The sequence below is a fragment of the Aedes albopictus genome, chromosome 1 (assembly GCF_035046485.1).
Source record: "Aedes albopictus strain Foshan chromosome 1, AalbF5, whole genome shotgun sequence".
In the NCBI taxonomy this organism is placed as follows: Eukaryota; Metazoa; Arthropoda; class Insecta; order Diptera; family Culicidae; genus Aedes; species Aedes albopictus.
In genome coordinates, this window is record NC_085136.1 from 122637471 (window position 1) to 122664803 (window position 27333).

At 39.2% G+C, this 27333-nt stretch overlaps 2 protein-coding genes across 2 annotated transcripts; one reads left to right on the forward strand and one right to left on the reverse strand.

Moving 5' to 3' along the window:
* The first annotated feature begins 254 nt into the window (after positions 1-254).
* On the forward strand, positions 255-3423 carry LOC134289344 (uncharacterized). Its single transcript, XM_062855114.1, has 4 exons — positions 255-273; positions 411-732; positions 1130-1332; positions 2297-3423. The coding sequence occupies exons 1-4, from the start codon at positions 255-257 to the stop codon at positions 3190-3192; spliced, it is 1440 nt and encodes a 479-aa protein (XP_062711098.1). The 3' UTR covers positions 3193-3423.
* Positions 3424-15003: 11580 nt separating this feature from the next.
* On the reverse strand, positions 15004-17363 carry LOC134285138 (uncharacterized). Its single transcript, XM_062845294.1, has 3 exons — positions 16966-17363; positions 16644-16898; positions 15004-16587 (listed from the first exon to the last, which is right to left on the reverse strand). Exons 1-3 carry the CDS (start codon positions 17156-17158, stop codon positions 16580-16582), a joined length of 456 nt encoding a protein of 151 aa, XP_062701278.1. The 5' UTR covers positions 17159-17363; the 3' UTR covers positions 15004-16579.
* Between the last annotated feature and the right edge of the window lie 9970 nt (positions 17364-27333).

Sequence of the window (27333 nt, forward strand, 5' to 3'; positions counted from 1 at the left end):
TGTGCTGCTTCAACTTTTCTACCCTGTCCACGGTAGAATGATGAGCACGATGATGCTGATGTTTGGCTGCTGTTCCTTTTCCAGTCCGATTGGCTCTCAAGGGCAAAACTAAAATGTATGGTGGCGACATCTCCATGGCAGTGTGGAAACTATCGTCTAGATGAATGTTTTGGTTTTTTTCCGGTGACGGTTCGCAAGTGGGAATTTTAGTTCAAAAATAAGTGTTTTTAGTTATAAAACCGAAATAAGCAGCAATGAATCCAAGTGCGAAAGGTAGAAACTATTGTTTTTTAGTGATTAGTCGTAAACTAAGTTGAAATTAGTGTGTTGACTACTAAAGAAATGAGATCCAGGAATGTTTCATGCAATTTGAGGTTAGCGAATGTAACCGAGTTGTATTTTTTTTCTAGTTCCCGAAGATCGTGATGTCGAGATTACAATCGTCGATATCCTGGACTATGTTGGAGACTCGGTACGCCCCATAAAGGAAGGGTTTGCGGTATTTGACGCAAATCATATAATTTGTTTGGGCTACCGCACTACAAATACAAGCAGTGTGCATATCACAGCGTATGTTACCCAAAGCTCCCATCCGGGCCATTCGCCCCATCAAGTGAACCTAGACCTGGGACCTGGACCTGGATCTGTATCCGAATGGATACTAAATTGCACGTGCAAAGCAGGTACAGCAAAATGTAAACACATTATTGCCTGTCTGCTTTACATTGAAAAGTAAGTATACAAGAAGTTCTAAAATTTTAAACATACTATGTTCAGATTTGAACCTGAATTAACATACATATTCTCCGAAATATTACCATTATCAATATGTTGAACATTCAGTTCTAGTTTGAACATAATTGGGGCAAGGTGCACTTACTTTATTAGTATTGTCTTCTAACCAATCCACCGGATTTGCAGTAGACCCAAGAGTAGACCAGTAGTCAAGCCAATAGTTGAATTCCAATTCCTAACACTACAGTTTATTCAGCTGTACCTATTAGATGTTCTAGTATAAAAAATATTAAAATTGAGATATTGGCCTCGAAGTACGTGCTACTTTGTTCTAGGACTATAATAGTATATGTATGCTCGTTCAATACCTAAACCACAAAATTTGATCTTTCAGGCACAAACGGGTCGAGTTCCTATCGTGTACTGATGTTTCCCAAGCATGGGGTATGTCAAAAGCCCACAAAACTGCAGCCTGGGGAGCGAAGCGCGTCAAAGACATGTGCTGTGTACTGACCCCAAAAAAAATCAATGTAGATGTAGAGGGCGGTTTGGAGGAAGAAAGGATAATCTCCGAATCATTCGACCGGATTCTTGCAGGTATTTTTTTTTTTCGATTGCAACGTTGGATCTGGTGGACATAACCGTGTATTATTAGCAATTCTACAGTTATAGGCTTTCTTTTCTGGCTCACTTGCGGACTTTTAGCACATGCAAAGATGTAGATGCGGAGCAAATTTTAATTGATTGTATACACTACCCGTCATAAGTACGGACTCACAAAAAGTATTGCAACAATATTGCATCACCCTGACTCACCTCGGTATCTCTAAAACCTTAACACCTACAAAAATGCCGCCTTCAGAAAAGTTGTTGCTTTTGGTCTTCTGAATAACTTTCCTGAAGACAGCATCTTTGTAAGTCCTCAGGTTTTGGAGATATCGAGGTGAGTCAGGGTGATGCAATATTGTTGCAATACTTTTTGTGAGTCCGTACTTATGACGGGTAGTGTATTTGTATATAGCGCATTTAGTTAACCACTGGACTAGGTATCGCACGAGTTTTCAAGAGTGCGAAAGTGTAAATAAAAGTGCGCGATTGCAGTTAAGTGGTGAACTAAATATTGCGAATCATAAAGCTAATTTAGAGCTACAGTATGCACTAATTAATTTGCTGTAAAATAATGCTAATATATGTTACGGTTGAAGAGTTCAACTGTCATTGAAAACTTGAAAGCAGTTCTCTCGTACAAACATGAAATACTTGCATTCAAAATGTATTCAAGGTACTCCATTATGCATCCGCCAGTGAATAAATTTTCACTGATAAGTTGACAGATTTGAAAGAGAAAACTGCTTTCACATTTTCGATAAGGCGCCATTCATGAACCACGTAGACTTTTTGGGGGGAGGGGGGTCTGGCTAAAGTCTACGCTCCACACATATTATCAAATTTTTGTATGTATAAAAGTTTACGAGGGGGAGGGGGTTTGAGATTGCTAAATTCTGGTCTACGTGGTTTATGAATAAGCTCTGATATGCAAATGAAAATTATTTTTTTTCAGTTGCAAAAACCTCTGCTGTCTTCAAGCACATCAACGGACGGCACCTAAACGAAATTAGAATACATCCCAACCGAGCTGAACAGTCCGCCTGCAACTCGACTAGCAAGGCAGATGTGTTCTGCACCAAAAATGACATTATTGAGTGCTTGACTCGTGGCCAAAACCAAATCGAAATGATTTGTTATACTTTTCAAAGTGACAAAGAGCGGGATTACTATAACCGTCATATTGCAACCGACATAAATCGATCTGCAGAAATAGCTTTGGCGACCAAAGAACAAAATTCGAATGAATGGATGTATCAAAGATCTACTCGCATAACAGCAAGTTCGTGCTATAAACTCTTTACATATTTAAACAACAAGAAGCCAGACTGGGCGAAAAAGATAAACAGTTATTGGAATACGAAGCCGTTAAAGGTAAGGGCGGTGAAGTATGGGAAAGACGCTGAAAACTTAGCGTTTGAGTGCTACAAGGAAATGCGTAACCCATTAATGAAAAAATGTGGATTGGTAGTTCATCCCACTGAATCATGGATAGCCGGTTCCCCAGATGGCGTAGATCCATTGACTGGAACACTGCTGGAAATTAAATGTCCAGTGGGTGTCGACGCAGCGTTGGCGGACATATTACAAGCGCAAAACGTAAAGCGCTATTTGAAAACAAACGATACCGCTCAGTCTTATGAATTGAATTGCCATCACGAGTATTATTGTCAGGTACAGATTAATTTATGGATTATGAATTGTACTGTATGCGATTTTGTCATTTATTCTCAAAAAGATAACGATTTCATAGTAGTCGAAGTACCCTACAACCCAGAATATGTAGGCAAAATCGTCAGCAACCTAAAGAGACTATACCTAGATAGAATGCTTCCTACATTAATCAAATAATGTTTGTCAAAAGCGGCCGATAATATTGTAATAATAACCGTGAATAAATCCAGTTTTTTTTATCGATACTACATGTCTTTTTTTACGATTTTCTATCTTTATATCTGCTGCGTCTTTGAGACCGCCATACGTCTGTCATAGGAAACAAACACACTACTTATATTCGAATGAGTGTAATCAGTTTCGTGCTTTTTAATTCCGCCCTAATTGCTTATCCTTTGACAGATACGCGTATTTCGACTACCACTCGTAATCTTCCTCAGTGTCAGTTATCCACTTGGATAACTGACACTGAGGAAGATTACAAATGGTAGTCGAAATACGCGTATCTGTCAAAGCATAAGCAATTATGGCGGAATTAAAAGGTACGAAACTGATTACAGGTTATTCTGCTTAGAGGGTTCGAAAAGTCGGCACAAGAACACTAGTTATAATTTAACGGAACAGTTGTGCTCATTCTACGACACCTCTTCCATCGATACTCGAGTCGACTCTATGGTCCGTTGCGCGTTAACCGCTTTGAGCTCGGCTTCGATTATACTGCCGTAAATTGCATACCTGTTCTATATGCATAGGTCATCCAGCAAGCATGGGACTGATATGCGATTCATGACTGTATATGTCCCTGAGGTCCTTATAGGTATCGATACTTCTTTTCAACAGTAAAACACATTTTTGGTGATTTGGTTTCCCTTTACTATATACATAAGTACAGTGTTTCCTTCAAATGCTACTTAAAACGCTTCCGTTAAAATTTATCATCTGCCAAGATCGGTGCACTTAAATTAACAATTGCACAAATTATTATCGCAATATCATCGATATGTCCAAGGGTTGTTGGGGTTATGCAATCGGTCAAAATATTGAATAATTTGACCCTTTGAATCACTCGTTCTACGTGGATTCTAGCTTTGGCGATAGCCTCATTCCTGCTAGCTTCTGCTGCATTTAAGCGCTCATTCTTCATGAAGGGGGGAATGTGTAGTTTAATATGGTGTTCCAGGCATTCATGTTGTATGGAAACACCTTTGTCCACCATAACCTCATCGCGATGTGCTTCCAAACGTTGTATGATTTTCTCCTCGTTGAATATATATTTATCGGAGGACTTGCCTGTATAAGCATTGCTTATGAAAGAAATAAGTCCCGCGGGAGTGACACCTATAAGAAACTTAACTGTACGGCGTCCTTTGTAATTTGAATAGCATGATATTCTGCAGTTGAGACATTTTGGAGTCGCAACAGGAATCTCCGTGCAATCTAGCACAAGCGTCACGTTCGGAAAATGTTGTCTGAAGCACTGGGGGATGTTACTCGAAATTTCTTCCTTCGACGGCCAGTACACAAAAGGTGTTAACACGCGGCGCAGTATCTGGATCATATGGGAAATGTAGCACGAGACGGTTACTCCACTTATGTGGAATAGTATCCCTAAAGCTTCGTATGATAAGTTTTGTTTAAACTTGGCAAGCGTTAAAATTACTCGATCTGTGGTGTGCATATTGAACTGCCTGGGATACAATGTCTGCTCCAACTTTCTACAAGCCAAACATATTTCCTGCAATAAATCCAAAGATGGTACACCGGTCCAAATGTTTAAATCTTTGTCCGAATTCAGTAAATCTGGCAATATAAAATGGACGGACTTCATTTTGCTCGAATTTCCAGCATCCGAATTGGTTATCGCAGAAGTGTTGTTACGCAAACTATCCATAATGCTCGTCTTAGCAGAAGCATGGCGATTATCTTTTTTCGTAGGTCCTATTTTTGTAGAGCTATGTACGAGAGGAGCTTGAGTAGAAATAGATGATTGATCGAGTTCTCCTTTGCTTGAATTGCCAGCGTTCGAAATGGTCATTGCAGAAGTGTCGTTTCGCAAACTATGCACTATGCTCGCCTTGGCAGAAGCACGGCAAATATCCTTTCCTTCATGAGCTTTTTTAGCGGAACTATGAGCGAGAGGAGCAGCCGCAGAGATAGATAAATCGGATACATCTAGAGCAACAGCGTCGACCACCTGTTTTTCTTCTTCAGCAATTGCAGAAGAGGGCTCCTCAGGTATGCGTCTCTCATTCGCTTCGATAATGGGTTGATTTTTTGAAGGCACATCACATGGTGAACAAGTTTCCGATTGATGTTCTACCAGCTCCGATGTGTCACTATGCGCAGAGATTACTCCAGAGGGTTCAGATGCATTCGATGACTCCGTAGTACTAGAATAATCCATTGCAGTTCCAGGAATTCTCATTGATGGTACGACATTTTTTTTCAACCTTGGTCCACCTGTCAGAAAAAAAAATAATATTGTAGAATTAATTTTAGTCTATTTGTTTTCATACTATTTTGAACCACAATTTACTTATTATAACATTCACTGTAATACATAGCACATGAAGTTAGTAGGGGTAAAATGTTCAAACTATATTATTTAATTTATAATTTTTGTACAAATTAAAATCTATATATATATATATAATATAAATGAATTTCTTTTTGTCTGACCCTAGTGGCAAGACAGATATACACAGTTAGAAAAAAAAACACCGACTTCGGTAATGTTTTACCGAAATCTCAACCGTTAAGAGTTTGTTTTACAGGAAAAAATCTGTAAAGGTAGCAACTTTTACCGAACCGATCGACGTGAAACGACGCAGATGAACTGCCCATATTCGCATAGTCGATGTAAGCGCTACTGTACTTTTCAACATACTTTTGGAATTTTACCAATGAATAAAGATAAAGTTCAAGATTTTTTTCGCGTTGACATCTAACTAAGGATTAGATCTTGTGATCTTTTTTATAAAACTGCTCACAAATATGCACACGCGTTAGATATTAGCTTTTGTATGTTGGCATTGCCAATGGTGGTTACATCGACTATGCGAATATGGGCAGTGAAGCTGCGGGTACATATGTAGCTGTACGTCACAGCTAGTTTGATATAAAACCATCAGATCTAAACTCATTTTACGTGTTAAGTATACTTTCATAGAGTTGAACATTTGCATTATGCCCTCCTACCTCTATTAACTACTTGAATCGATAACACAATGTATATACTAGTTTCTTACCTAAAATGTAATCGCTCTTTTTGAAGTGCAAACTGCAGACTGTGGAGTTCAAAGTAGGTGTTATCGAGCACTTCAGCACTCTTATCCACTCCTTGTATCTCGGATCATTTTGCGCTGGAAACTTATGCAGTTTTACGTTGCCTTCCGCTTTTGATCGGCATCCATTAACATAACATATGCGATTGCTACGAGCTTTGCAGGCATATATGCTATAATTGTGGTCTTTCAAGTGGCTGGGTAAGTTGAGCTTTTTCAAAACCCGCCTTGGAACCTTGACCAGCTTGCTGACCTTTTTCGACGGAACCGCTCCATTTTTCAAATATTTTGTAGTAACTGCAAGAAAGATAAATATGCCAATAAATTTATCAACCTAATTTTATATTATGAAACATTTTAATAATTTTTTTTTTGCTAGGTTTCTAGCTGCACTCTGAATCAGAGATGCCAGATATACAGATTTATCTGTATTATACAGATATTTAGAGGTTAATACAGACAGGATACAGAATACAGAAAAAATACAGATTTCATGATCTTGATACAGATTTTTCCTCCACATATTTTTTTCCTCATACATTCATGCAATTTTTGACATTATATAAAATGATGGTAATCGGTTGTTCTTATCGATAAACTCTAAATGAAAACAATTAAATATAACTTTGGAATAAGTAAATTCTCAGTTTGAAAATCAACTATGCGTTTTATTGTTTTAAACAAGCGCCATTTTTCTGCGTGCAGAGATTCCTAAAAGATTTATCCTAGAAGAAATTTTAGGAGGTATCTCTGGAGGAATTGTTGGAGTATTTACTGGATGAATTCCTGAAGGAATTATTTGAGGAATTTCTGTAGAAATATATATGGCTTCCTGGAGAAATTTCTGCAGGAATGTATGAAGGAACTTTTCGAGGAATACCTGGAACAGTTCCGGGAGACATTCCTCTAGGATTCTCTGGAGGAGTTCTGGTACAAATTCCTAGAGGATCTCTGGAGGAATTCCTGGATGAATTTCTGGAGGAATTTCTGGAATTCTTCCTTGAGAAATTTCCGGAAGAATTAGTGGAGGAATTTTAGAAGGATTTCTTGAAGAAATACTTGGACGAATCCCTGGAAGAATTCTTGAGGAAATTCCTTGAGAATTTCCTGGATAATTTTCTGAAGGAATCCATGGAGGAATTCCAGTAGGAATTCTTGGAAGACATCTGTTAGAAATTCCTTTAAGATTATCTGAAGGAGTCCGTGGAGTAATTCCTGGAGGAAATATTGGGGGAATTCTGGCAGACATTCCTAGACGATTTTTTTTCTAGAAGAAATTTCAGGAGGAATCCCTGGAGGAATTTCTGGTGAGTATTTCTGGAGGAATTCCTAGAATATTTACAGGAGGAATTTCTGGAGGAATTCCTAGAATATTTACAGGAGGAATTCCTGGAGGAATTTTTGGCGGATTTTTTTAGGAATTTCTGAAGACATTCATTTATGAATCCCTGGAGGAGTTCCGGAAGAAATTCCTGGAAAAATTCCTGGAGGAATCCGTGGAGGATTTCCTGGAGGAATTCCTCGACAAGTTCCTGGAGAAATTCCAAGAAAAGTTCCGGGAGAAATCCCTTTAGGATTTTTTGTAGGAATCCGTGCAGAAATTCTTGGAAGAAACCCTGGAGGCATCTTGAAGGAATTTCTGGAAGAATTATTACTGGAAAAATTTTTGGGGGAATTCCTGGAGGAATACATGCACGAATCCTTGGAGGAATCTCTGTAGATTACACCAAGAACTCCTATAGAAATTTTCTGTCTAAAATTTTTGACTCAATCTATGGAGCTTTCCCGGAGAAATTCCTGGAAAAAATCCTGGAGAATATCCTGAAGAAATCCGTGGAGAATTCCCTGGACAAATTCCTCGAGAAATCATCTAATTCTGGCATCATTAATTGTCCAAGATTGAAATTCTTTCACATCATTGATATTTTTTTTCGATTTTTTCCGTTGTATTTCATACGTTTATAATTTTTTATGAGAGTCGAATTAAAATTTCGCATTGCCTTGAAATCATCACCATCCGAAGCCTTCTCCAGAATCCCAATATAAAGCACTTGGCGATGTTAGCACCACAGCATGTTGAAACCCCTCTTGGGAATTCATATTGCATATGAAGCCTGCGTACTTTAGAATCGGTACACTCATAACCTGCTACAGATCAAAAACGGTTTGACCTAGGAAAAAAAAAATGTAAGAAGCAAATTATCCCTTATTTATTGTATTTTGTAGAAAAAATATGAAACATGCAGTTTTTATTTTATTTTTATTTTTTGATGAAATTAAGATCAGATTGTGAAATTCATGCCATTTTCTTCTGCACAAACCAACGTACTTCAACACTTGCAAATTTCACAGCTTAGGGGCTGGTATTTTCACATGGATCAAAATTACATTCATAAAAGATATGCTAAAAATAAGTTACGACATTAAACTCTTGACAAATATTATTCACAAGACTATAATAAACTTATAGCCCTATTGTCCATTTACGCTATATTCAAAGTATTTTTACCCTTCTTACACCCATTAGGATTGGACATTTGGTTACCGAGATATCTTTCAAAGAGTACTTGGGAGTAATACAGGTTAACTTTTTGAGAGATCTTTGACCAAGGGTACTATAATAAATATCTCAGCCGTCTGTCAACCGAATTGGGTTCTCTAAGCACCAAATGAAAGCTACAATATCCTTGTATAAGGCCCTGAAATTTTATTTCGATTCGACATTTGATTACTGAAATATCTTACGAAGAATATTTCAATATTTTTTTTTATTATTATTATAATCACTTGTTATCTTGCATTAGTTTTTAACCAGTCTATGGGAAATTATTTTTCAATAAATAATGCTGACCTCTTACAAAGTGTATACTAGCAGATTATTGTTTTCAACAAAATTATAAATAACAAATTACAAATTCACAGGAATTTTATGAAAACTAACAATATGCAGGGTGGCCACTAAATTTTAGTTCTGGAATTCCCGTCTTTTTCCCGGTTTTCCCAGTACGATTTTTCAACTTTTCCCGGTTTTTAAAAATGGACATTTTTGGAGTATGTAACACCCGATGCATGGTCATTAGGCCGAAGGTCATTAGGTTGAAAGTCATTAGGCCGAATGGTCATCAGGCCGAATTGTCATAAGGATGAATTGCAATTCAACAAGAATCTGTTGTTTTATCATTTTTCAGCCATTATTGCCAAAACTATTTTAACAATGAAACTAGAAAGAATAGCTTATAAAAAGGAAACATTTGTGATTTAAATATCAGCATTAAATAACAACTAGGGTATTGGTTCTCTTCTTATGCATGTGGCTCCCATTTTCATTCTACGAAAAACAAAGGATTGAAGCGCTGTTTGTTTTGTTTCTTATTTTTGTATTTTTTGTTAGAAGTGAGCACCCATGAAAACAAAAAGAACGGAATCAATCGGTGCCGTAATCGCTTGTTTTCGAATAGGATGAATATGGGAGCGTGAGATTAATGATGGTACACATACCCTATTTTGGCAATTTCATAAAATTTATAAATTTACAAGAGAGAACGGTCTATGTTTAAAAGAAGGAAAAAAATATGCTGAGGGCGACAGGATCAATTCCCGGTCGGTCCAGGAACATTTCGTTAGGGAATTTCCTTCACTTCCCAGGTTATAGTTTATTTTCGTGTCTGCCTTACGATATACACATACACCATGGTTATTGGCAGCGGAAGCTCTCAGCTAATAACTGTGGAAGTGCTTATAGAACACTAAACACTAAGAACACACACCCAACGACAGCACGAAGAGAGCGTGATTACTGAAGCGCAGGAAAGCATGAACAGGAACGATATGCGGAGGTTTTATCCACCTGTCCATGGTGCGCGGCACAAGACTACGCCAGTGCCCGCTATGTGCAATGACCTCGAAGGAAGTTTACTGATAGATAATGGGGCAGCTAGGTGGAAGGAGCACTTCGAAGATTTGTTGAATGGTAGCAGTGAAGGAGTACCCAGAAACATGATTATCATAATTGATTACAGTCAAGCAGTGGGACCAACAATACTGGATGAGATTAAGCAGACCCTTAAGAAGCTGAAGAAAGCAAGGCTACTAGGAAGGACGAGTTCCCGGTCGAACTTCTTAAGCACCGAAGCGAGCAGCAACATCAATCAAGCCACCAGATTATTGTAAAGATTTGGGAGGATGAAAAATCAGATTGAGACCTCTTGAAGAGTCCTTCGTCGCCGAATACCAGGCTGGATGGTCAGGTCATGTTGAAGATTTTTTTGTTTGTTTCTATTTATGTGTATTTTAACAATTTGCTAATTCTACACTTATGTTGAAGATAAGATGAACATTGTCGTGGCATTGTAATGTGAACGTTGAACAGAAAAACGTGACTGGTACACTGCTCCTTCTGAAATGTTTAAATTTTACTTGAACAGTTTTCTGGAAATTTAAGTTAAGTCTTCAAACGAGTCGAAATAAATTTGTCCAACTCTAACTCTCTAATTCGTAAGTGTTTGCTTCCAGAAATATATGAAGTTTTTATCCTATCTTACGACTTTGAACATCTATGTCTATGCCAAAAAAGCGTTCCTAAAAAAAATTGAACAACATGTTCTGCAAAATGTATGTAATGTTGGTATATTAAGGAACCAAGATACCGCATTTCAACTAGATTTTTGATGCAATCTTAGCAAAAGCTGCTACATCAGAATAAGTTTTTGCATTCATTGCAAAAAAAACTGCAAAAGATTTCAATGAAATCGATCATTCTCCGACATTATCGACGTCAGGACCTATCGTGGCGTGTAACCGTTGGTTCCAAATTGGACTTGTAGCTCCACCACAGGATTTATTGATATTTCCAATTTCCTTTCCCGAATTCCCGGTTATGACTAATACGCCCTTTGCGAAGTAAGATCCCACTAATACCAGTATGGAACGGGTGGCTTCACTCAGTTGGCTTGATGAGTGCAAGAGCTCTGTTCCACTTTTACTGTACCCACTGTTTGACGGGCCGTCTGACAGTATAACATTGTAAAGAGACTGGGTAAAGTACTTCTTGGTCTTTAGTTTGACAGACAGATGGAGCCAGCAAAAATCGGGTATATGACCAAATTATGAGCGCAAAAGATTAAACAATGGATGTATGTTGAATGTTGCATGTTTAATCTAGCTCTGTTCCACAGATGGCCGTTGATTATAAAAGCCAGAAATGCCAATGATCAATCTCTTTTTCCGATCAAGATCACCAGAACAGACAGTAGTGCGCGCGTGTAAATAATGTACATATTGTAAAAGGTTAAAATTAATTTATAGTTTGTGATAAAATCGTTAATAACTAAGTGTTGTTTTGTTCTTATCCTAGGTCTTTAAAATTGTGCAAGTTATGCTTAAAATACACCACAAAAAAATATTAAAAATTAGTATTAACGTCCACGAAGATAGTACGGTTAGTGTGTTTGGATTAGTGTTATGTAAAAAGGACCTAACTAATATGTGTCATTTCCAACAGTTCTGATGCTAAATAGTGCGAAGATACAAAAAGTAGAAAGTTAAACAGAAAACCCATAAGAAAAAGGTAATTTCTATTGTGAATTATTGTATTGTATTGCTCATGGCAAATTGTAAGAGGCTTGTGCTAGTGACGTCACGGGGTATTCAAATTTGTGGTTAGGTCCAGCAATTGGGCCTTTTTCTTTCTATTTGTGTACCACTGCCTAGGAGTGACCCCGGAAGCATCTGTAGTGGTCAAGTGCGCTCTCCAGTGATCGGAAATCGAATCTCCGTGGCGGCCTCGGCAGACAAACGCCGTGAGCCCCCCCCCCCTCTACGAAGTGAGGTTTACCGCAGCAACGGCCATTGCGATCTGCAGGTCGAACGAAACCACGATCGGTCGCCATTGCGTCCTCCGAATGCCTCCAGCTGCAGCCCAAGAATTCGCCATCTTCATTTGGCCAACCATAGCCCCGACAACCGTCGCCAATGTGGCCGCCGGTTACCTACCTGCGAAACTACGATCAACCACAGTTCGGGGATCCGGATCCCGAAGTTCAATCAGCATGCAAGTACCCCTAGTTAAGTGTGACGTCACAAAATAAATTATGTAAATTGTAACTAGCCTCAGAGTAGCCACTTTATTAAGGACACAGCCCTGGTTCTAGCGATTTTACCATTTCTGGCCCTTTGTTGAACGGTTCCGAACTCGGAAGGAGTTACCATCCCTCGCTGGTCTGATGATCTGTTCTAATTCCCATTAGTATATTTATTTAGAGCGTTTGTGAATGTTGTTGGTCGGTCTCAGATTTTCTATGGTGTTCATATGTGCTTCAAATGTTCAATGTTACTGTTGATAGACTGCCTTTAAAACCGTGGAGACAGGAAAGTTCAAGCCATCCTCTATAGACGACCCTGTTGATCCCTTAATCCCTGAGCTACAAGGTTACAGGCGCCAACATCGACTCCGACCACTATCTGGTGATGGTCAAACTGCGCCCAAAACTCTCCGTCATCAACAATGTACGGTACCGGCGACCGCCACGGTACAACCTAGAGCGACTGAAGCAACCGGATGTCGCCTCAGCATACGCGCAGAATCTCGAAGCCGCGTTGCCAGACGAGGGCGAGCTCGATGAGGCCCCTCTAGAGGACTGCTGGAGTACAGTGAAAGCAGCCATCAACGACGCAGCCGAGAGCACCATCGGGTACGTGGAACGGAATCGACGTAACGAATGGTTCGACGAAGAGTGCAGAACGGTTTTGGAAGAGAAGAACGCAGCGAGGGCGGTAATGCTGCAGCAAGGGACTCGACAGAACGTGGAACGTTACAAACAGAAGCGGAAACAGCAGACCCGCCTCTTTCGGGAGAAAAAGCGCCGCCTGGAAGAAGCGGAGTGTGAAGAAATGGAACTGATGTGCCGTTCCCAAGAAAAACGGAAGTTCTATCAGAAGCTCAACGCATCCCGCAACGGCTTCGTGCCGCGAGCCGAAATATGCAGGGATAAAGACGGAGGCCTCTTGACGGACGGACGTGAGGTGATCGAAAGGTGGAAGCAGCACTTCGATCAGCACCTGAACGGCGTGGAGAACGTAGGCACGGGAGCCCACGGCAACGGAAGAAACGACGACACCAGTGCAGCGGAGGACGGAAATGAACCAACTCCCACGCTGAGGGAAGTTAAGGATGCCATTCACCAGCTCAAAACCAACAAAGCAGCTGGTAAGGATGGTATCGCAGCTGAACTCATCAAGATGGGCCCAGAAAAGTTGGCCACCTGTCTGCATCGGCTGATAGTCAGGATCTGGGAAACCGAACAGCTACCGGAGGAGTGGAAGGAAGGGGTAATCTGCCCCATTCACAAGAAAGGCGACCATTTGGAATGTGAGAACTTCAGGGCGATCACTATTTTGAATGCTGCCTACAAAGTGCTATCCCAGATCATCTTCCGTCGTCTGTCACCTAAAACAAATGAGTTCGTGGGAAGTTATCAAGCCGGCTTCATCAACGGCCGGTCGACAACGGACCAGATCTTTACCGTACGGCAAATCCTCCAGAAATGCCGTGAATACCAGGTCCCAACGCACCACCTGTTCATCGACTTCAAAGCGGCATACGATAGTATCGACCGCGCAGAGCTATGGAGAATCATGGACGAAAACGGCTTTCCTGGGAAGCTGACTAGACTGATTAAAGCAACGATGGACGGTGTGCAAAACTGCGTAAGGGTTTCGGGTGAACTATCCAGTTCATTCGTATCTCGCCGAGGACTGCGACAAGGTGACGGACTCTCATGTCTACTCTTCAACATCGCGCTGGAAGGTGTGATGCGACGAGCCGGGCTCAACAGCCGGGGAACGATTTTCACAAAATCCGGTCAATTTGTGTGCTTTGCGGACGACATGGACATTATCGCTAGAACATTTGGAACGGTGGCAGAACTGTACACCCGCCTGAAACGCGAAGCAGCAAAGGTCGGACTGGTGGTGAATGCCTCAAAAACAAAGTACATGCTGGTAGGCGGAACCGAAAACGACCGGATCCGTCTGGGTAGTAATGTTACGATAGACGGGGATACTTTCGAGGTGGTGGAGGAATTCGTCTACCTCGGATCCTTACTGACGGCTGACAACAACGTGAGCCGAGAAATTCGGAGGCGCATCATCAGCGGAAGTCGGGCCTACTACGGGCTCCAGAAGAAACTGCGGTCGAAAAAGATTCACCCACGCACCAAATGCACCATGTACAAAACGCTAATAAGACCGGTGATCCTCTACGGGCACGAGACATGGACCATGCTCGAGGAGGACCTGCAAGCACTCGGAGTTTTCGAGCGACGCGTGCTAAGAACGATCTTCGGCGGTGTGCAGGAGAACGGTGTGTGGCGGAGAAGAATGAACCACGAGCTCGCTGCACTTTACGGCGAACCCAGCATCCAGAAGGTGGCTAAAGCCGGAAGGATACGGTGGGCAGGGCATGTTGCAAGAATGCCGGACATCAACCCTGCAAAGCTGGTGTTTGCAATGGATCCGGTTGGCACAAGAAAGCGTGGAGCGCAGAGAGCACGATGGGCGGACCAGGTGGAGCGTGACTTGGCGAGCATTGGGCGCGACCGAGGATGGAGAGCAGCAGCCACAAACCGAGTATTGTGGCGTACTATTGTTGATTATGTCTTGTCTTAATGATGTTGAACAAATAAATGTAATGTATGTATGTATGAAATCGATCATTTGAAATTAGCTTGCTAATACAGATATCGATATCGTTCAGCAATTTTCTCTCAACAATCATTTTCCCGGTAATCATCTCACCGGCTTTTTCCCGGTCGTTCCAAATTCCCGCCTTTTTCCCGGTTTTCCCGTTTTAGTAGATATATTATTTTTGTCCTTTTTACACCATAACCATGAATACCAGGTACTTCGGAGCTAATTTATTCGACTAATTAAGAGATATTAGACAAAGTGTATCTCGCTGATTTTCTTATCCATTAGTTCATCGATTCAAGATCTTTTGGCAGTTAACAAAAGATACAATATTCCAGAATATGTAAGCTATTTTTTAAAAATTTCACACAAGATTCTAGAAGGTGTCTGGCATTTCTGGTAGTTTAGTCTATGATCCATGATGCTATTTTGGAAACCAATCCAGTAGATGCGAAATCCACAATATTTTCTAGAACTTTTGGTCCATCACACAAAATAAATGTTTAATACAAATAATACAACAATAGTAGCCTTTCAGAGCTCGTCTTTTATGGATCACACTCAGCGAGGTGACGAAACTGAGGCCATGAAGGTATCCCTTTTAGGGTTAATATATAAATAATATAAACCACGAACTTGCTGCACTTTACGGCGAACCGAGCATCCGGAAGGTCGCAAAAGCAGGCAGGATAAGATGGGCAGGGCATGTCGTGAAAATGCCGGACCATAATCCTGCAAAGCTGGTGTTTGCAAGAGATGTGGATGCTATAAGAAGACCTGTAGGTAAACGTGCAAGTTGGGCGGATCAGGCTCAGGACGAACTGGCAAATGTTGGATACGGTGGAGGACTGCAGCCACGAACCGAATGTTGGGGAGATGAATGGTTGATTTTGTTTTATTACTGCAATAATGAAATACTACATACATGTCGGGTCTAAGACCATTTAGGCAGGGCCACCTATTTTGGGCACCAGCTACTAAAACTGTCAATTTTCAACCGATTTACTTAATATTTGGGGCAATGTCAGATACGTATAGTAGCTAGCCATGTACAAAAATTCAAGTCAATTCAAAATTGACTGAGCAAAATTAGGCTTGCCGAAAAGGTCCCAGACTCTATGTTTTATTTGATCACAAATTTTGCAGCGATCTTAAGAACTCAGGTTAGACAATCAACAAAGGATTTCAATGATTTCTAACTCTAAACATTTATTTTGTTCAATGTTTTGTCATTAATTTATTGGATTTAAGATAATGACCTTATCATTCCCTTTTTTCTCGGAAGACAGGTAGGGTCGACACCACGACTGCATCCAACTGCACAGCAAGTATCATGAACTGATACTGATACCGCATGCACAGCGATCTGACCTTCTCGAAAGTAAGGGCCAGTACACAGAAGAACGTGCCGACATGTGGCCTCCACCTGCCTCGCCCTTCCGAGGACCACTTTCCAACCGCGGACTAGTAAGCAAGTGCTTGAACGCCCACTATGATGCAGGTTCTTGCCCTAGTTGCAACGTTCGGTCAATAACAGTAAGCTAATTCGCATGAATCACATGAAGTATCACGCTCTCTTTTTGATTACTCAGACCTTAGAAAACTACAATTACAACATATTGAGTATTGAGCAAAGCTGATTTGGAATACAAAATTTACCTTTGATGAAGTCTGTTGTTTTGAAATGGCGACTGCAAATCCGGAGGCCTGTCGGATCATCGGAGTCTTTCATCCCAACAGCAATTTTCCACCGCCGCCTCAATGGTTTTCGTCCCGGGAAACAGTGCATGATTGCTTTCCTTTTAGGTGGCCTACATTGCCGGATACAGCACGCATTGCCCCGGTCTGTTCTCACACCACCGACAGGGATCTTAACAGACGGAACGGCATCCGGTTTCAGTTTGCTCCGTGTTTCTAAAATTAAAACAATTATCAACTACGTACTTACATCCACGCTGGCATTAAAAAACTATCTACTTACTTTGAATGAAATCGCTCTCGATGAAATGCTTACTGCAGATTTTTTCGTTGCGGTCTCCGGAGAGGATCATGAAATTTGTCCACCGACGATACACTTTATGTCCAGTTGTCGGAACGGGGAAAAAACTAACCTGACAACCCACAAAGGAACGATTTTCGCACGCGGGAATAACGCACTTCTGAGCATCCCGCATGCCGACAAATATTGAAAAATTGCACTAAATTAATAGTTCTACCACTCAACTAGATAAAAATTAACGAAAACCCTGCGAATTCAGGAAAAAACTACTAAAATGTTTTCAATGTTTTGAATCGAGCAAGAAGTTTGACGTTTGCTGCAGAGAGTGTAATCAGATGGACAACAGCGCCCTCTGCGTGTGGTTTTATCGTTTTGACGGCGAATTGGGGGGTCCATTATGAGATGCGGTTTGCCGATATCCAAATTCCGGGTCCGTTGGAGCTATATGCTCCGAAGAGGGTCAGGTGCCAGCTGCTCTCGGGGGGAAGAGCAACTGACGAAAAACTGCAAGTGCCGGGGCTGGGTTCGAACCCATGACCATCCGCTTATGAAGCGAACGTGTGGACCACTGCGCCACGGGCCCCGACACTTCCTCGATTTCTCTCATTCTTCTTCTTCAGCATTGCTTTCCGCTGTGTAGCAAATCCAACCTTTTCAGGATTAGTGTTTGAAAGTTCTTTAATTTTTGTTCCATTTTGCTTGGCAGCTTTCGGGGTAGACGACGGCAACGATGCTGAAATTCGGGGGAATCAGCGGGTTCCTGAAGGTCATCTTCCAACCACTGCACCGCGGTTGAATCCTCTTCCAGCATATCTCCCGAGTCATCTTCTCCGTTCAAATTCCGGTTCCGCCGGTATATTTTCTGTGGAATAAACAAACGACGCCAAAACAATAACAAAGTAACTTATCTCAAAACAGCTACCGAAGTTATTTACCTTGTTGAGAAATACTGTCTGCCACGTAATCATCCAAGTTGTTTATGGGATGTTTCCCGAGAAAGCCGTGAATCCGATCATAAAACGGCCAGCGAGAGCCACCAAATTCTTTCTTCTCGGTCCAGTAAAATGGTTTAAAATACGTACCGTAAAACGGGGTATCATTGATCAGCGGGGTAACATTGATCGGCTTGACCGACCTCATGAAATGTTCGAACAAACATTTTACATTGAATCAGTTTCTGCTATCGAATGGTATATCGTAATCTGCTATTATTTAGCTACTAAATGACATATAATTCATGAAAATTGAATTTCATAAACATTGAATTAAATTGATTTTTCCATAACTGTGTATCGTAACGCAATGAGATACATTGTCAAACATTCATGCATGACATGAATACTAGATACAATATGAGGTTCGAAATCACTATATTACTGCAATATGATATCCTAGAGTTTGATTTAATGAACGAAACTTTTATGTTGGGGTATTAGGGGCATAATGGACACCCTAAGCAAATGAGTATGTTAGGCCTGTATAACAGACAAGAACTCAACATATGATCAGTTAGCTTACAACTTCAACTTGTTTCCTACGTATTTCAATCATTTACAGCTGGTAGAATGTTATTATTGTGAAGAAATAATGAATTGAAAACCGTGTGTTTTTTGGGGCTGGCAGGAAAGGTACGGGGCGAAATGGACACCCATCGGGGCATAATGAACACCCCTGCATATTTTATGCTGTATCATTGAGAATATCGCCCAGTTAAGTAATTTGCCAACGGAGATCAATACCGCAGATATAATACTTCATCTAAGACGAGTTAACATAACTTCAAAGTTTATTAAATAAATTTTAGGCTAAAATAATTGGATTGATTTTTTTCAAACTCTCTAAAACGCCTAACAGTATGCAATGCGCGTACATCCATTCGTAATTGCCAGTGTTCATTTCGCCCCGAATTGACTACAACATTTAAATTGCTATTTTCAGTGTGTTCTGGTCAAAAATATAATACTTCATCCATTGCTAAATCTACGTATACATGTAGATAAGCTAACCATTCACTTGTTTGTATGGTGGACACACTCAATCACTCGTAATACCTTATTTGCTTCTGCTTCGAAATTATAAGAAATCCACCATATGAAAAACATACTTCAATTTCAATAATATTTTGGTTATTTTGAAGGAATATAAATGGTACTTTTGATAAATAGAACAATAACTTGTTCCTCTACACTTATGCATTGAAAGTTTTACATAAAAGTCAACGGTTTCGGCAAAAACAGGGGTGTCCATTTCGCCCCGGGTGTCCATTATGCCCCTAATCCCCCTAAATGCTCTTTTTCAATAAAATATACGATTTATTTAAAGTATGCTATCAATTCCTTAAGCCTTTGTCTACCTTTAGGCGTTATTCGCGGTTTGGAGGATTTTAATCTTAAAATAACTCAAAAAGTACATAACTTGTAAGAATTTGGACAACATATTCGATATCAGCGACCCCGAATTTAGTAAGTAAGGGTATTTGCAATACAAACGAACATTGATCACTGACATGATCAATGTTACCCCAAATCAACATAATCAAAAATTAGATTTAAAAGCCTATTTGAACATGTTTAAAAGTTTACAATACTTTTTCGAGTAGCTTAACACAATCAGAGGGTCAGTACTTGTTTTAAAAATATAAAATATGCAACATTTGCTTTAACAAGAGAATAATTCAAGAAAGATCGAAAATTCTGATCAATGTTACCCCGGATTACGGTATAGGGTAATTCATGTATTTTGGACAGGCTGAGGACAGCGTTAGAAAAATCGTCCTCTAGCTTCCTTGGAAAGCAATCGAATATTTTGCTAAGTTACTATTACGCTGATAATATAATTGTACTTAGCGTTCCTGGTGATAAAAAGCTTAACGAAGGCATTTAAGCTGAGAAAATCACAATTTCCACTCGCCTGTTAGAATTGCATTTTTGACACCGAATATATGTTTTGGACACCCTCAGGTATACAGGGTGTTAGGTTCCTGAGTGCAAACTTTTTAAAGGGTGATAGAGGACCATAAATGGTGAAAAAAATTGTTCTACGCATATGGTCCAATCTCAACCGTTACGTAGTTATTGAACTCCCCATGTTTTTGACTCTTATTGCCTTAACTGGCTATAACTTTAAAATGGTCAAACTTATCGCACTTTTTTAACCCTTAATCGAAAGATTATTGAATTTTCTATCAAACGGCATCTCTGAATCGATTGGTTTAGTTTAATAACTAAGTTTTCTAGAGCAAAATAGCTAAAAATAGTGCGTTTTAATTTGTTTATGTCAATTATTTTTGAAATTTGCGTAATAAATAAAAATTCTTTCTTAGGCAAAGTTGTGGCTCCTGTTTCACTCTACAATTCGTTCTCTGACGCCAAACTTCTAGCTCTTATCGTTTTATTGCAATTTTGATTTAAATGTGCGGCACAATGCGCAAAAAAGGGCTTACCATGACAGTTGCAAATTTATGATCTGAAATGCGACGTTCAAATCGAAATTACAAGAAAACAATAAGAGATGAAAGTTTGATGTCAAAAAACGAATTGTAGAGTGGAACAGGGGCCACAACTTTGCCGAAGAAAGAATTTTGAATTATCACGCATTTTTCAAAGATAATTGACAAAAACAAATTTAAACACACAACTTTTAAGCTATTTGCTCTAGAAAACTTAGTTATTTAACTAAACCAATCTATTCAAAGATGCCGTTTGATAGATATTCAATAATCTTTCGAATAAGGGTTCAAAACCTGTGATAAGTTTGACCATTTTAAAGTTATAGCCAGTTAAGGCAATAAGAGTCTAAAACATGGGGAGTTCAATAACTACGTAACGGTTGAGATTTGACCATATGCGTAGAACAATTTTTTTCACCATTTATAGTCCTCTATCACCCTTTAAAAAGTTTGCACTCAGGAACCTAACACCCTGTATATAATTTGGACAGGGCAATTATCTCCATGTTAAGCCTGCTTTATCATGAAAGTAGCATAAATTAACAAATATTTTCTTGTAAATAATCAAATTTCTCCGCTCAACAGGCTTCGGTTTTGATAGGGTAAAAGCACTAGATTTCCCCCCTAAAGCATTGAACTATCTTAATTATTGAATTTCAACATATATTTCCGATAATATCTATATTTCTTTGGTGATTCTTGCTAAATATCCTTCAATCAGTGGTAACTCAGCTCAAAGGTACCATTAAATAAAGATTTTATTCATTAAAATAACAATTTTCAACATTGATTTATGATTTATTTTTCGCCACCCAAACTTCAATCTTCGCCCCACCTCTGCTTTAATTTTCGCCCCCTACAGTTACCCATAAATTTTCCTCAATTCGATCATGGCTACCTTAAAATTTTACTGAATACGAGTTATCCCAGCAAGCTTAGTACTGTCTTCTGCGTTTTTGAGTTATCCCAAGCAAGCTCCCGTCTGGAAAATCAAGAAAAAACGTATTTTTCTGTATGCATGTTATTCGCCTTCTTGAGTTTAGCAGAATGAATCAATATATACATAGATCAATAGATGAATTGTAAAGTAGAAAACATGGGCAACTAAAAATTACGTATTAATGGCTTACGTACACAAATTACGTCACGCTTTGTGGGATGAAGTGGGTGGTCTGTTGACGTCCCATGCAAAAAATTAGAATGGAAGGAATAATTTTGAAATGGATTTTTTGCATTACATGACTTAAAGGGAACATCCATAAATTACGTCATGAAAAAATATCTATTAGAGGTCCTTAATAGGGCTTCTTATTTTGAATTCATACATTAGATATAACAATATTTGCGAATTCGGCTGTTCTCGCACAGTTGCTGACTGTACAGAAAACTCACTGAGATAATAGTAAAAAGTAACGTTTGTCAGCTGATTCTCAGAAAAAAATAATTGGTTAATCTGAGTAACAAACTGTCAAAGTTGCTGAGGGATCGGTATTATTGATTTTTACTTAGTGCTTGGCTGCGTAGATCTTGGCGAAAGTTGAAAAAATGCAAGGATTTTGTGAATCTAAAATGAGTGTGCCTAATAAATCTGGCGTTCTATTTGAATAAGTCCAATCTGCATAAGAATCTCAGTAAACTTACGACTTATTTAAATCGAACGCCAGAAATATTCTTATATAATACGTCAAAAAGATTTTCTAATTTGAAGCACATGAAATTCAAGTGATTGACAATCTTCCATAGCTGTAACGAATAGTTAAATGAGCGTTGATGGAAGTTCATTATTAGCCAAAGCGAAAAATACCAGTGGACGTTTCGCCTCGTAATGCTTTTCAACACCTAAAATTAAACATTTTTTTCAAATTCAGAGAGTTTGAACAATAGAGTCACAGACAAACAGACGTAACACCTTGAACGATTTTAATGGAAATCCATCGCCCAGCTCACACTACCATCACCTGGTGGAAAAGTTGCACGAATCACTATGTTGTGTAATATCGTCAACAGAAGGCGCTAGTGTGAAACGTCAAACGCATAGAAAAACGATGCGCGCCTCTGGTTGTGAAAGCCACAACTATGAAAATTTAAAATGATCGTTAAAAGCGTGGTCGATGGAAATTTCGCTAGTGTTACGTCTGCTAGAGTGTTAGTGATAAACCCTCGTGAGTAAAAGAGGTGCGAAATTTATCACCAATTGTTCACCGCATGCAATGTCTTTCAAAATCAATTCCATTTTTTCTCCCATTTTTTGTATTTCTTCTCATAAACGTGAATATAGTTTTCTAACAAGTTTAGAAAAGTTTGACTTTTGGTTTTTTTATATTCGACAAAAAGGTCACTTACATCTAGACTCCTCAATTATTTATTTGATTCGGTAAACTTGCGTCACGCGAACCAAAAATTAACACTTTCATACAAAATAGTAAACTATCCTCCAAAATAGATTGTGCGGGAATTCCCTTATAGAACATGACGGTTTGGAACGTTCGTTTCACGAACAGTCCCAAAAGTCGCCCGTTTTTGCCATCACACCTGACTTTACAGTTAAATGTATTAAAAGTGATAGATTTGGTACGTGCTTTTCTGGCTGGCTCGCTCGCATTTCATTTTCGCTCTCTTCCTTTTTTGCAACGATGACAGTAAGACGTCGCATCAAAAATGAAGTAGTTTGTGTGATAGCAAGGAGCCTCAATTTGACGAGGAACGTTGAAAATTGCGTTGGGTGTCGAATCGACTTTCGAATTCAGTGGCCAAAAATCACAGAAGACACTCATGAAATAGATTAGAATGACCACGTTTGCATAAATGGTACATTTTGCCCCACTTTCCCCAACCTCACAAAGATCAACTTCCCCTCATTCGATATCTCCACACCCGAGTTCAGTACGAGAAAGAAGGGGCGAAAACTGAAACAGGCAATACGAATAGAACGGGACAAGGGATTTCGCCAGGGGCGAAAATTGGAAATTTAAAATTTTGTGCTCTAATTTTCGCCACCTATAAAAATAGCTAAAAATTGATAAGTTTTATCAATTTAGCTGAATAAATAACCTGCTGTGTATTCCTAAGACTTGTATCATTATCAATGTTCATTATTTTGGGTTGGATGAGTTGATTTTGTATGTCTTCCCAAGTTCTGATTATCGCTACTGTTTGCATTGCGTTGAAAAAAACATGCATCATTGCCATGACTATTTCACAATCGCTAATTCGAAAGATTAAGTTATTGGTTTTGTGGAATATCATTAGTGCACAAGATTGATTTTTATTTGCCCTCTCAGATACGTTGAAAGGCAAACAACAATCTACCTAATTAATCACAAAAACTACGAATGTTTTATTAGGGGGGCGAAAATTAGGGAGGGGGCGAAGACTAGTGCATTTACCCTAACAGTTTTTATTAAAATCGAAGAAATATCACCAGAACCACATAATACGCCTCCAAGTATGCAATCGCACAGCATCTCCTTGTAGTTCGTCAGATGACCAAAATATATTTACAGTAGAAAACTTGTGATGTATTTTGGAAACCACCTACCTATTTTAGGCGTTCTAGATGAATGTTAAAAGATTGGCTGCCCAATGCTTCTTTATTGAACAGTTTTCATTGCAATAAGGCTTTTAAATTTCTTACAATTATCAATTCAACGATTTTGAGGTGAATATTGTATGTGACTATGAGGTGTATGTCGTCTTGCATACCTGTGCATTTGAGGGGTTTTAGTGAAACAATTTACATTTTCGATAATTTTTAAGTAAATTTTTAATTGTTAAGCGTATTTTCAACGTAAGTCATCAGAATAGGGTCTGTTTGATCCAATAATCGATATTCAGAAGTATCTACTTTTATTAGCTCTCAGGAACAAGACATACATTGCAGTGCATGTCCAAATTATATTTTTTACCCTAGATCATTGGAGGAGCCTGCGAGACAGATTCTCGACAGTCGACACTGACCCGTAAGCACACTGATGAAACCCGATCTGCAGCAGCGGCTGTGATGGCCCAACATGGCCACTTTACAAAGAACTTTTGTTTCTCATTTCGCATAATGAGGGCCCATATAGCCGAGGCGGTAAACGTACGGGTATTCAGCATGACCATGCTGAGGGTGACGGGTTCGATTCCCGGTCGGTCCAGGATCTTTTCGTAAAGGAAATTTCCTTGACTTCCTTGGGCAAAGAGTATCTTCGTGCCTGCCACACGATATACACATGCAAAATGGTCATTGGCAGAGGAAGCTCTCAGTTAAAAACTGTGGAAGTGCTCATTGAACACTAAGCTGAGAAGCAGGCTTTGTCCCAGTAAGGACGTTACGCCAAGAAGAGGAGAAGAGGAGGATAATGAGGCTAAACCGTAAGTTTTACCGTTTTTGTTTTTGAATATTCTGTTTCTGTTTGAATATTGTTTCTGTTCTTTGCAAAACTTCTTCCAACTATCTAACAAAACCGAGCCAGGATCAAAATCAAAATCAATGTTCGGAAGCTGTAGAACCTAGATCGTGAGTGATTTTTATCAAATAACTTTTAAAAAGTTACTTATTTCAATATTGATTTTGCAGTGACGCATCCAACTATGGTACGCAGCCCAGCCAAGGTCAATATTCTGAGGATGAGAATGATGATGCTTTGAAAGATTCGGATCATCAAGGAGTCGCTAGTCAGGTGAATGAAGTGACGCCAACTCACCGCCGAAACTCCCTTCCCCGAAAGCGCTGTGCCCCAGATGCAGTCGATACATACCAGATGTCATACCTGCTGGATATTGTGAAATTTGAAAGCTGTTTAATGATTGTTCTGAAGAATAAGATGGACAAGACAAAGAAGAAGCTTAAGTTATACTGCCGACTCTTTCAACCTTAAGGGAGAAAAACCTGAAAACAGTGCACATTGGGCAAAATCAAGCCCAAAGGTGGAAAAAATGAATAACTTTCTTAATACAAGACACTATGTGACCATCAATGGCTTATTCGAGAGCAAATTTTCTCAAGAATTGGTTGGTGGATGATTCATGTATGGGCAACTTCTCTGAAGCGAGTTATAGAGCCCGTTTTACCCCAGTTCCCCCTACAATTTGTGAAATTCTGTTATTTTACGGCACTTGTTATGATTTTAATGATTATTTCGCTGGGATACCATCGCCCCACTCCCATTGAGTAACGTTACATACAAAAAGTTATTAAAATGTTGGAATTTTAGGGTGTTGTGGGGTCAATTAGGCAATGGAATATTTTCAAGGTAGAAATTCATTTTATATTTTTATTTATGATTTTTTACGTGACAATAACTAAATAAATGATCGAATACACATGGTTTATTCCTGAAGAACCCGTTTTTGGCGAGTTTGATCTTAAATTATTGGTTATATTTAAGTTTTCCCGCATACAAATATGAGTAGTTCCCATCCTTATACCACCGATTCCAAACATTTCCAAACGATGAGCCATTGCTTATATACTCCAAAAATATCCTAAATCTTATTTGCGCATAGCCCCATAGACGGGAGGTGACGGCAGCATATAGTTTTAGAGCTTAGTTTACCCTAACTCCCCTATAAACTTATTTTTTTACTGTTTTTGAATTAAAACAACTTTAACTTGAAACTTCTATGCATGACATGAGTTAATATTGATGAAGAGCTAACCAGTAATATCACTGCATCCTATGAAATTTGGAAATTTAGGGTACAATGGGGTTAAATAAAAAAAAAACAATCAAAAAGCTTGAATGACCATATAAGTTGACAAATAACTTGTTTGAAAGAAAATATCCATACGAGTTCATTAATGACTGATTGATGCACAGGTAGAACACATATAGCCGAAGCGCTAAACGCGCGAGTATTCAGCAAAACCATGCTGAGAGTGTTGGGTTCGATTTTTTGTCGGTCTTTGGTTTGGCATTATTGAAATTCCCTTGACATAATGTCAAATAAACGACAACATTTTCTCAGAATTGATGTGTGTATCAACATATTGACTTGATTTTTCGTATACGGATAGTACTGACGGTCAATTTCAATGTGGATTGATTAAAAACTGATTGAGTTATGTCGAAAAACAACCCGTGCAAAGAAAGAATTGAGTGTATGTAATGCAGGGCGCTAGACTTTTTGTACAGGGTGACCGATTTTGCACAGTACGTGCAGCAAAGTATCTAGCCGAATAAAAAAAAAATCAATTCAATACCAACATCTTGAGGAATTTATATCCAACCTGAAGAGTTTTGTTTTTTTGTGCAATTGAACTTGATTAATTACTAAACTTTTCTTTTGCATTGACCATATCCACCACTGATCTTCGTTAGCGAACAAGCAGGCGAAAGACTGCATATACGACATAAGTTTGTTCGAGAACATCTGGCAAGGAGATCATACCCAGAGCAAAATTCGTCAAATATAATGGCAGTATGTCTTTATGAAAACGATGAAATTGTACTACCGCCACAAACGGGAAGATTCTGCTTCAATGAACGCAACGCCAGATGCAGGTGACTTCGATTATGATCAGATGTGCAAGAGATGTGCTTAGGAAATCTAGTATCTATTACTAAAAGACATACACTATCTGTGATAAGTAGAGACTCACAAAAAGTATTGCAATAATATTGAATTACCCTAACTCACCTCGATATCTCTAAAACCAGAACACCTACAAAAATGCCGCTTTCAGAAAAGTTGTTGCTTTTGGGCTTCTGAATAACATTGATGAAGACAGCATCTTTGTAAGGTATTGGAGATATCAAAGTGAGTAAATACGATACAATATTGTTGCAATACATTTTTTGAGTATATACTCATGACGGGTAGTATACTTGGCTAAGTGGAATAAGGCTGCCATATTATTAGTGTATAGTAAAACAAAATAAATTCCTATTTGATGATTAAGTTGCTATTTCGTTAAC

What these genes read in the sequence shown, in the direction of transcription:
- LOC134289344 (XM_062855114.1), top strand. An exon ending in TGTCTGCTTTACATTGAAAA is followed by an intron (nt 733 to 1,129) that starts GTAAGTATACAA and finishes TTGATCTTTCAG; the next exon opens with GCACAAACGGGTCGAGTTCC. An exon ending in ATTCGACCGGATTCTTGCAG is followed by an intron (nt 1,333 to 2,296) that starts GTATTTTTTTTT and finishes ATTTTTTTTCAG; the next exon opens with TTGCAAAAACCTCTGCTGTC.
- LOC134285138 (XM_062845294.1), bottom strand. Translation starts at nt 17,158, where the DNA reads ATGCGGGATGCTCAGAAGTGCGTTATTCCCGCGTGCGAAAATCGTTCC. An exon ending in CGAGAGCGATTTCATTCAAA is followed by an intron (nt 16,899 to 16,965) that starts GTAAGTAGATAG and finishes TTTTAATTTTAG; the next exon opens with AAACACGGAGCAAACTGAAA.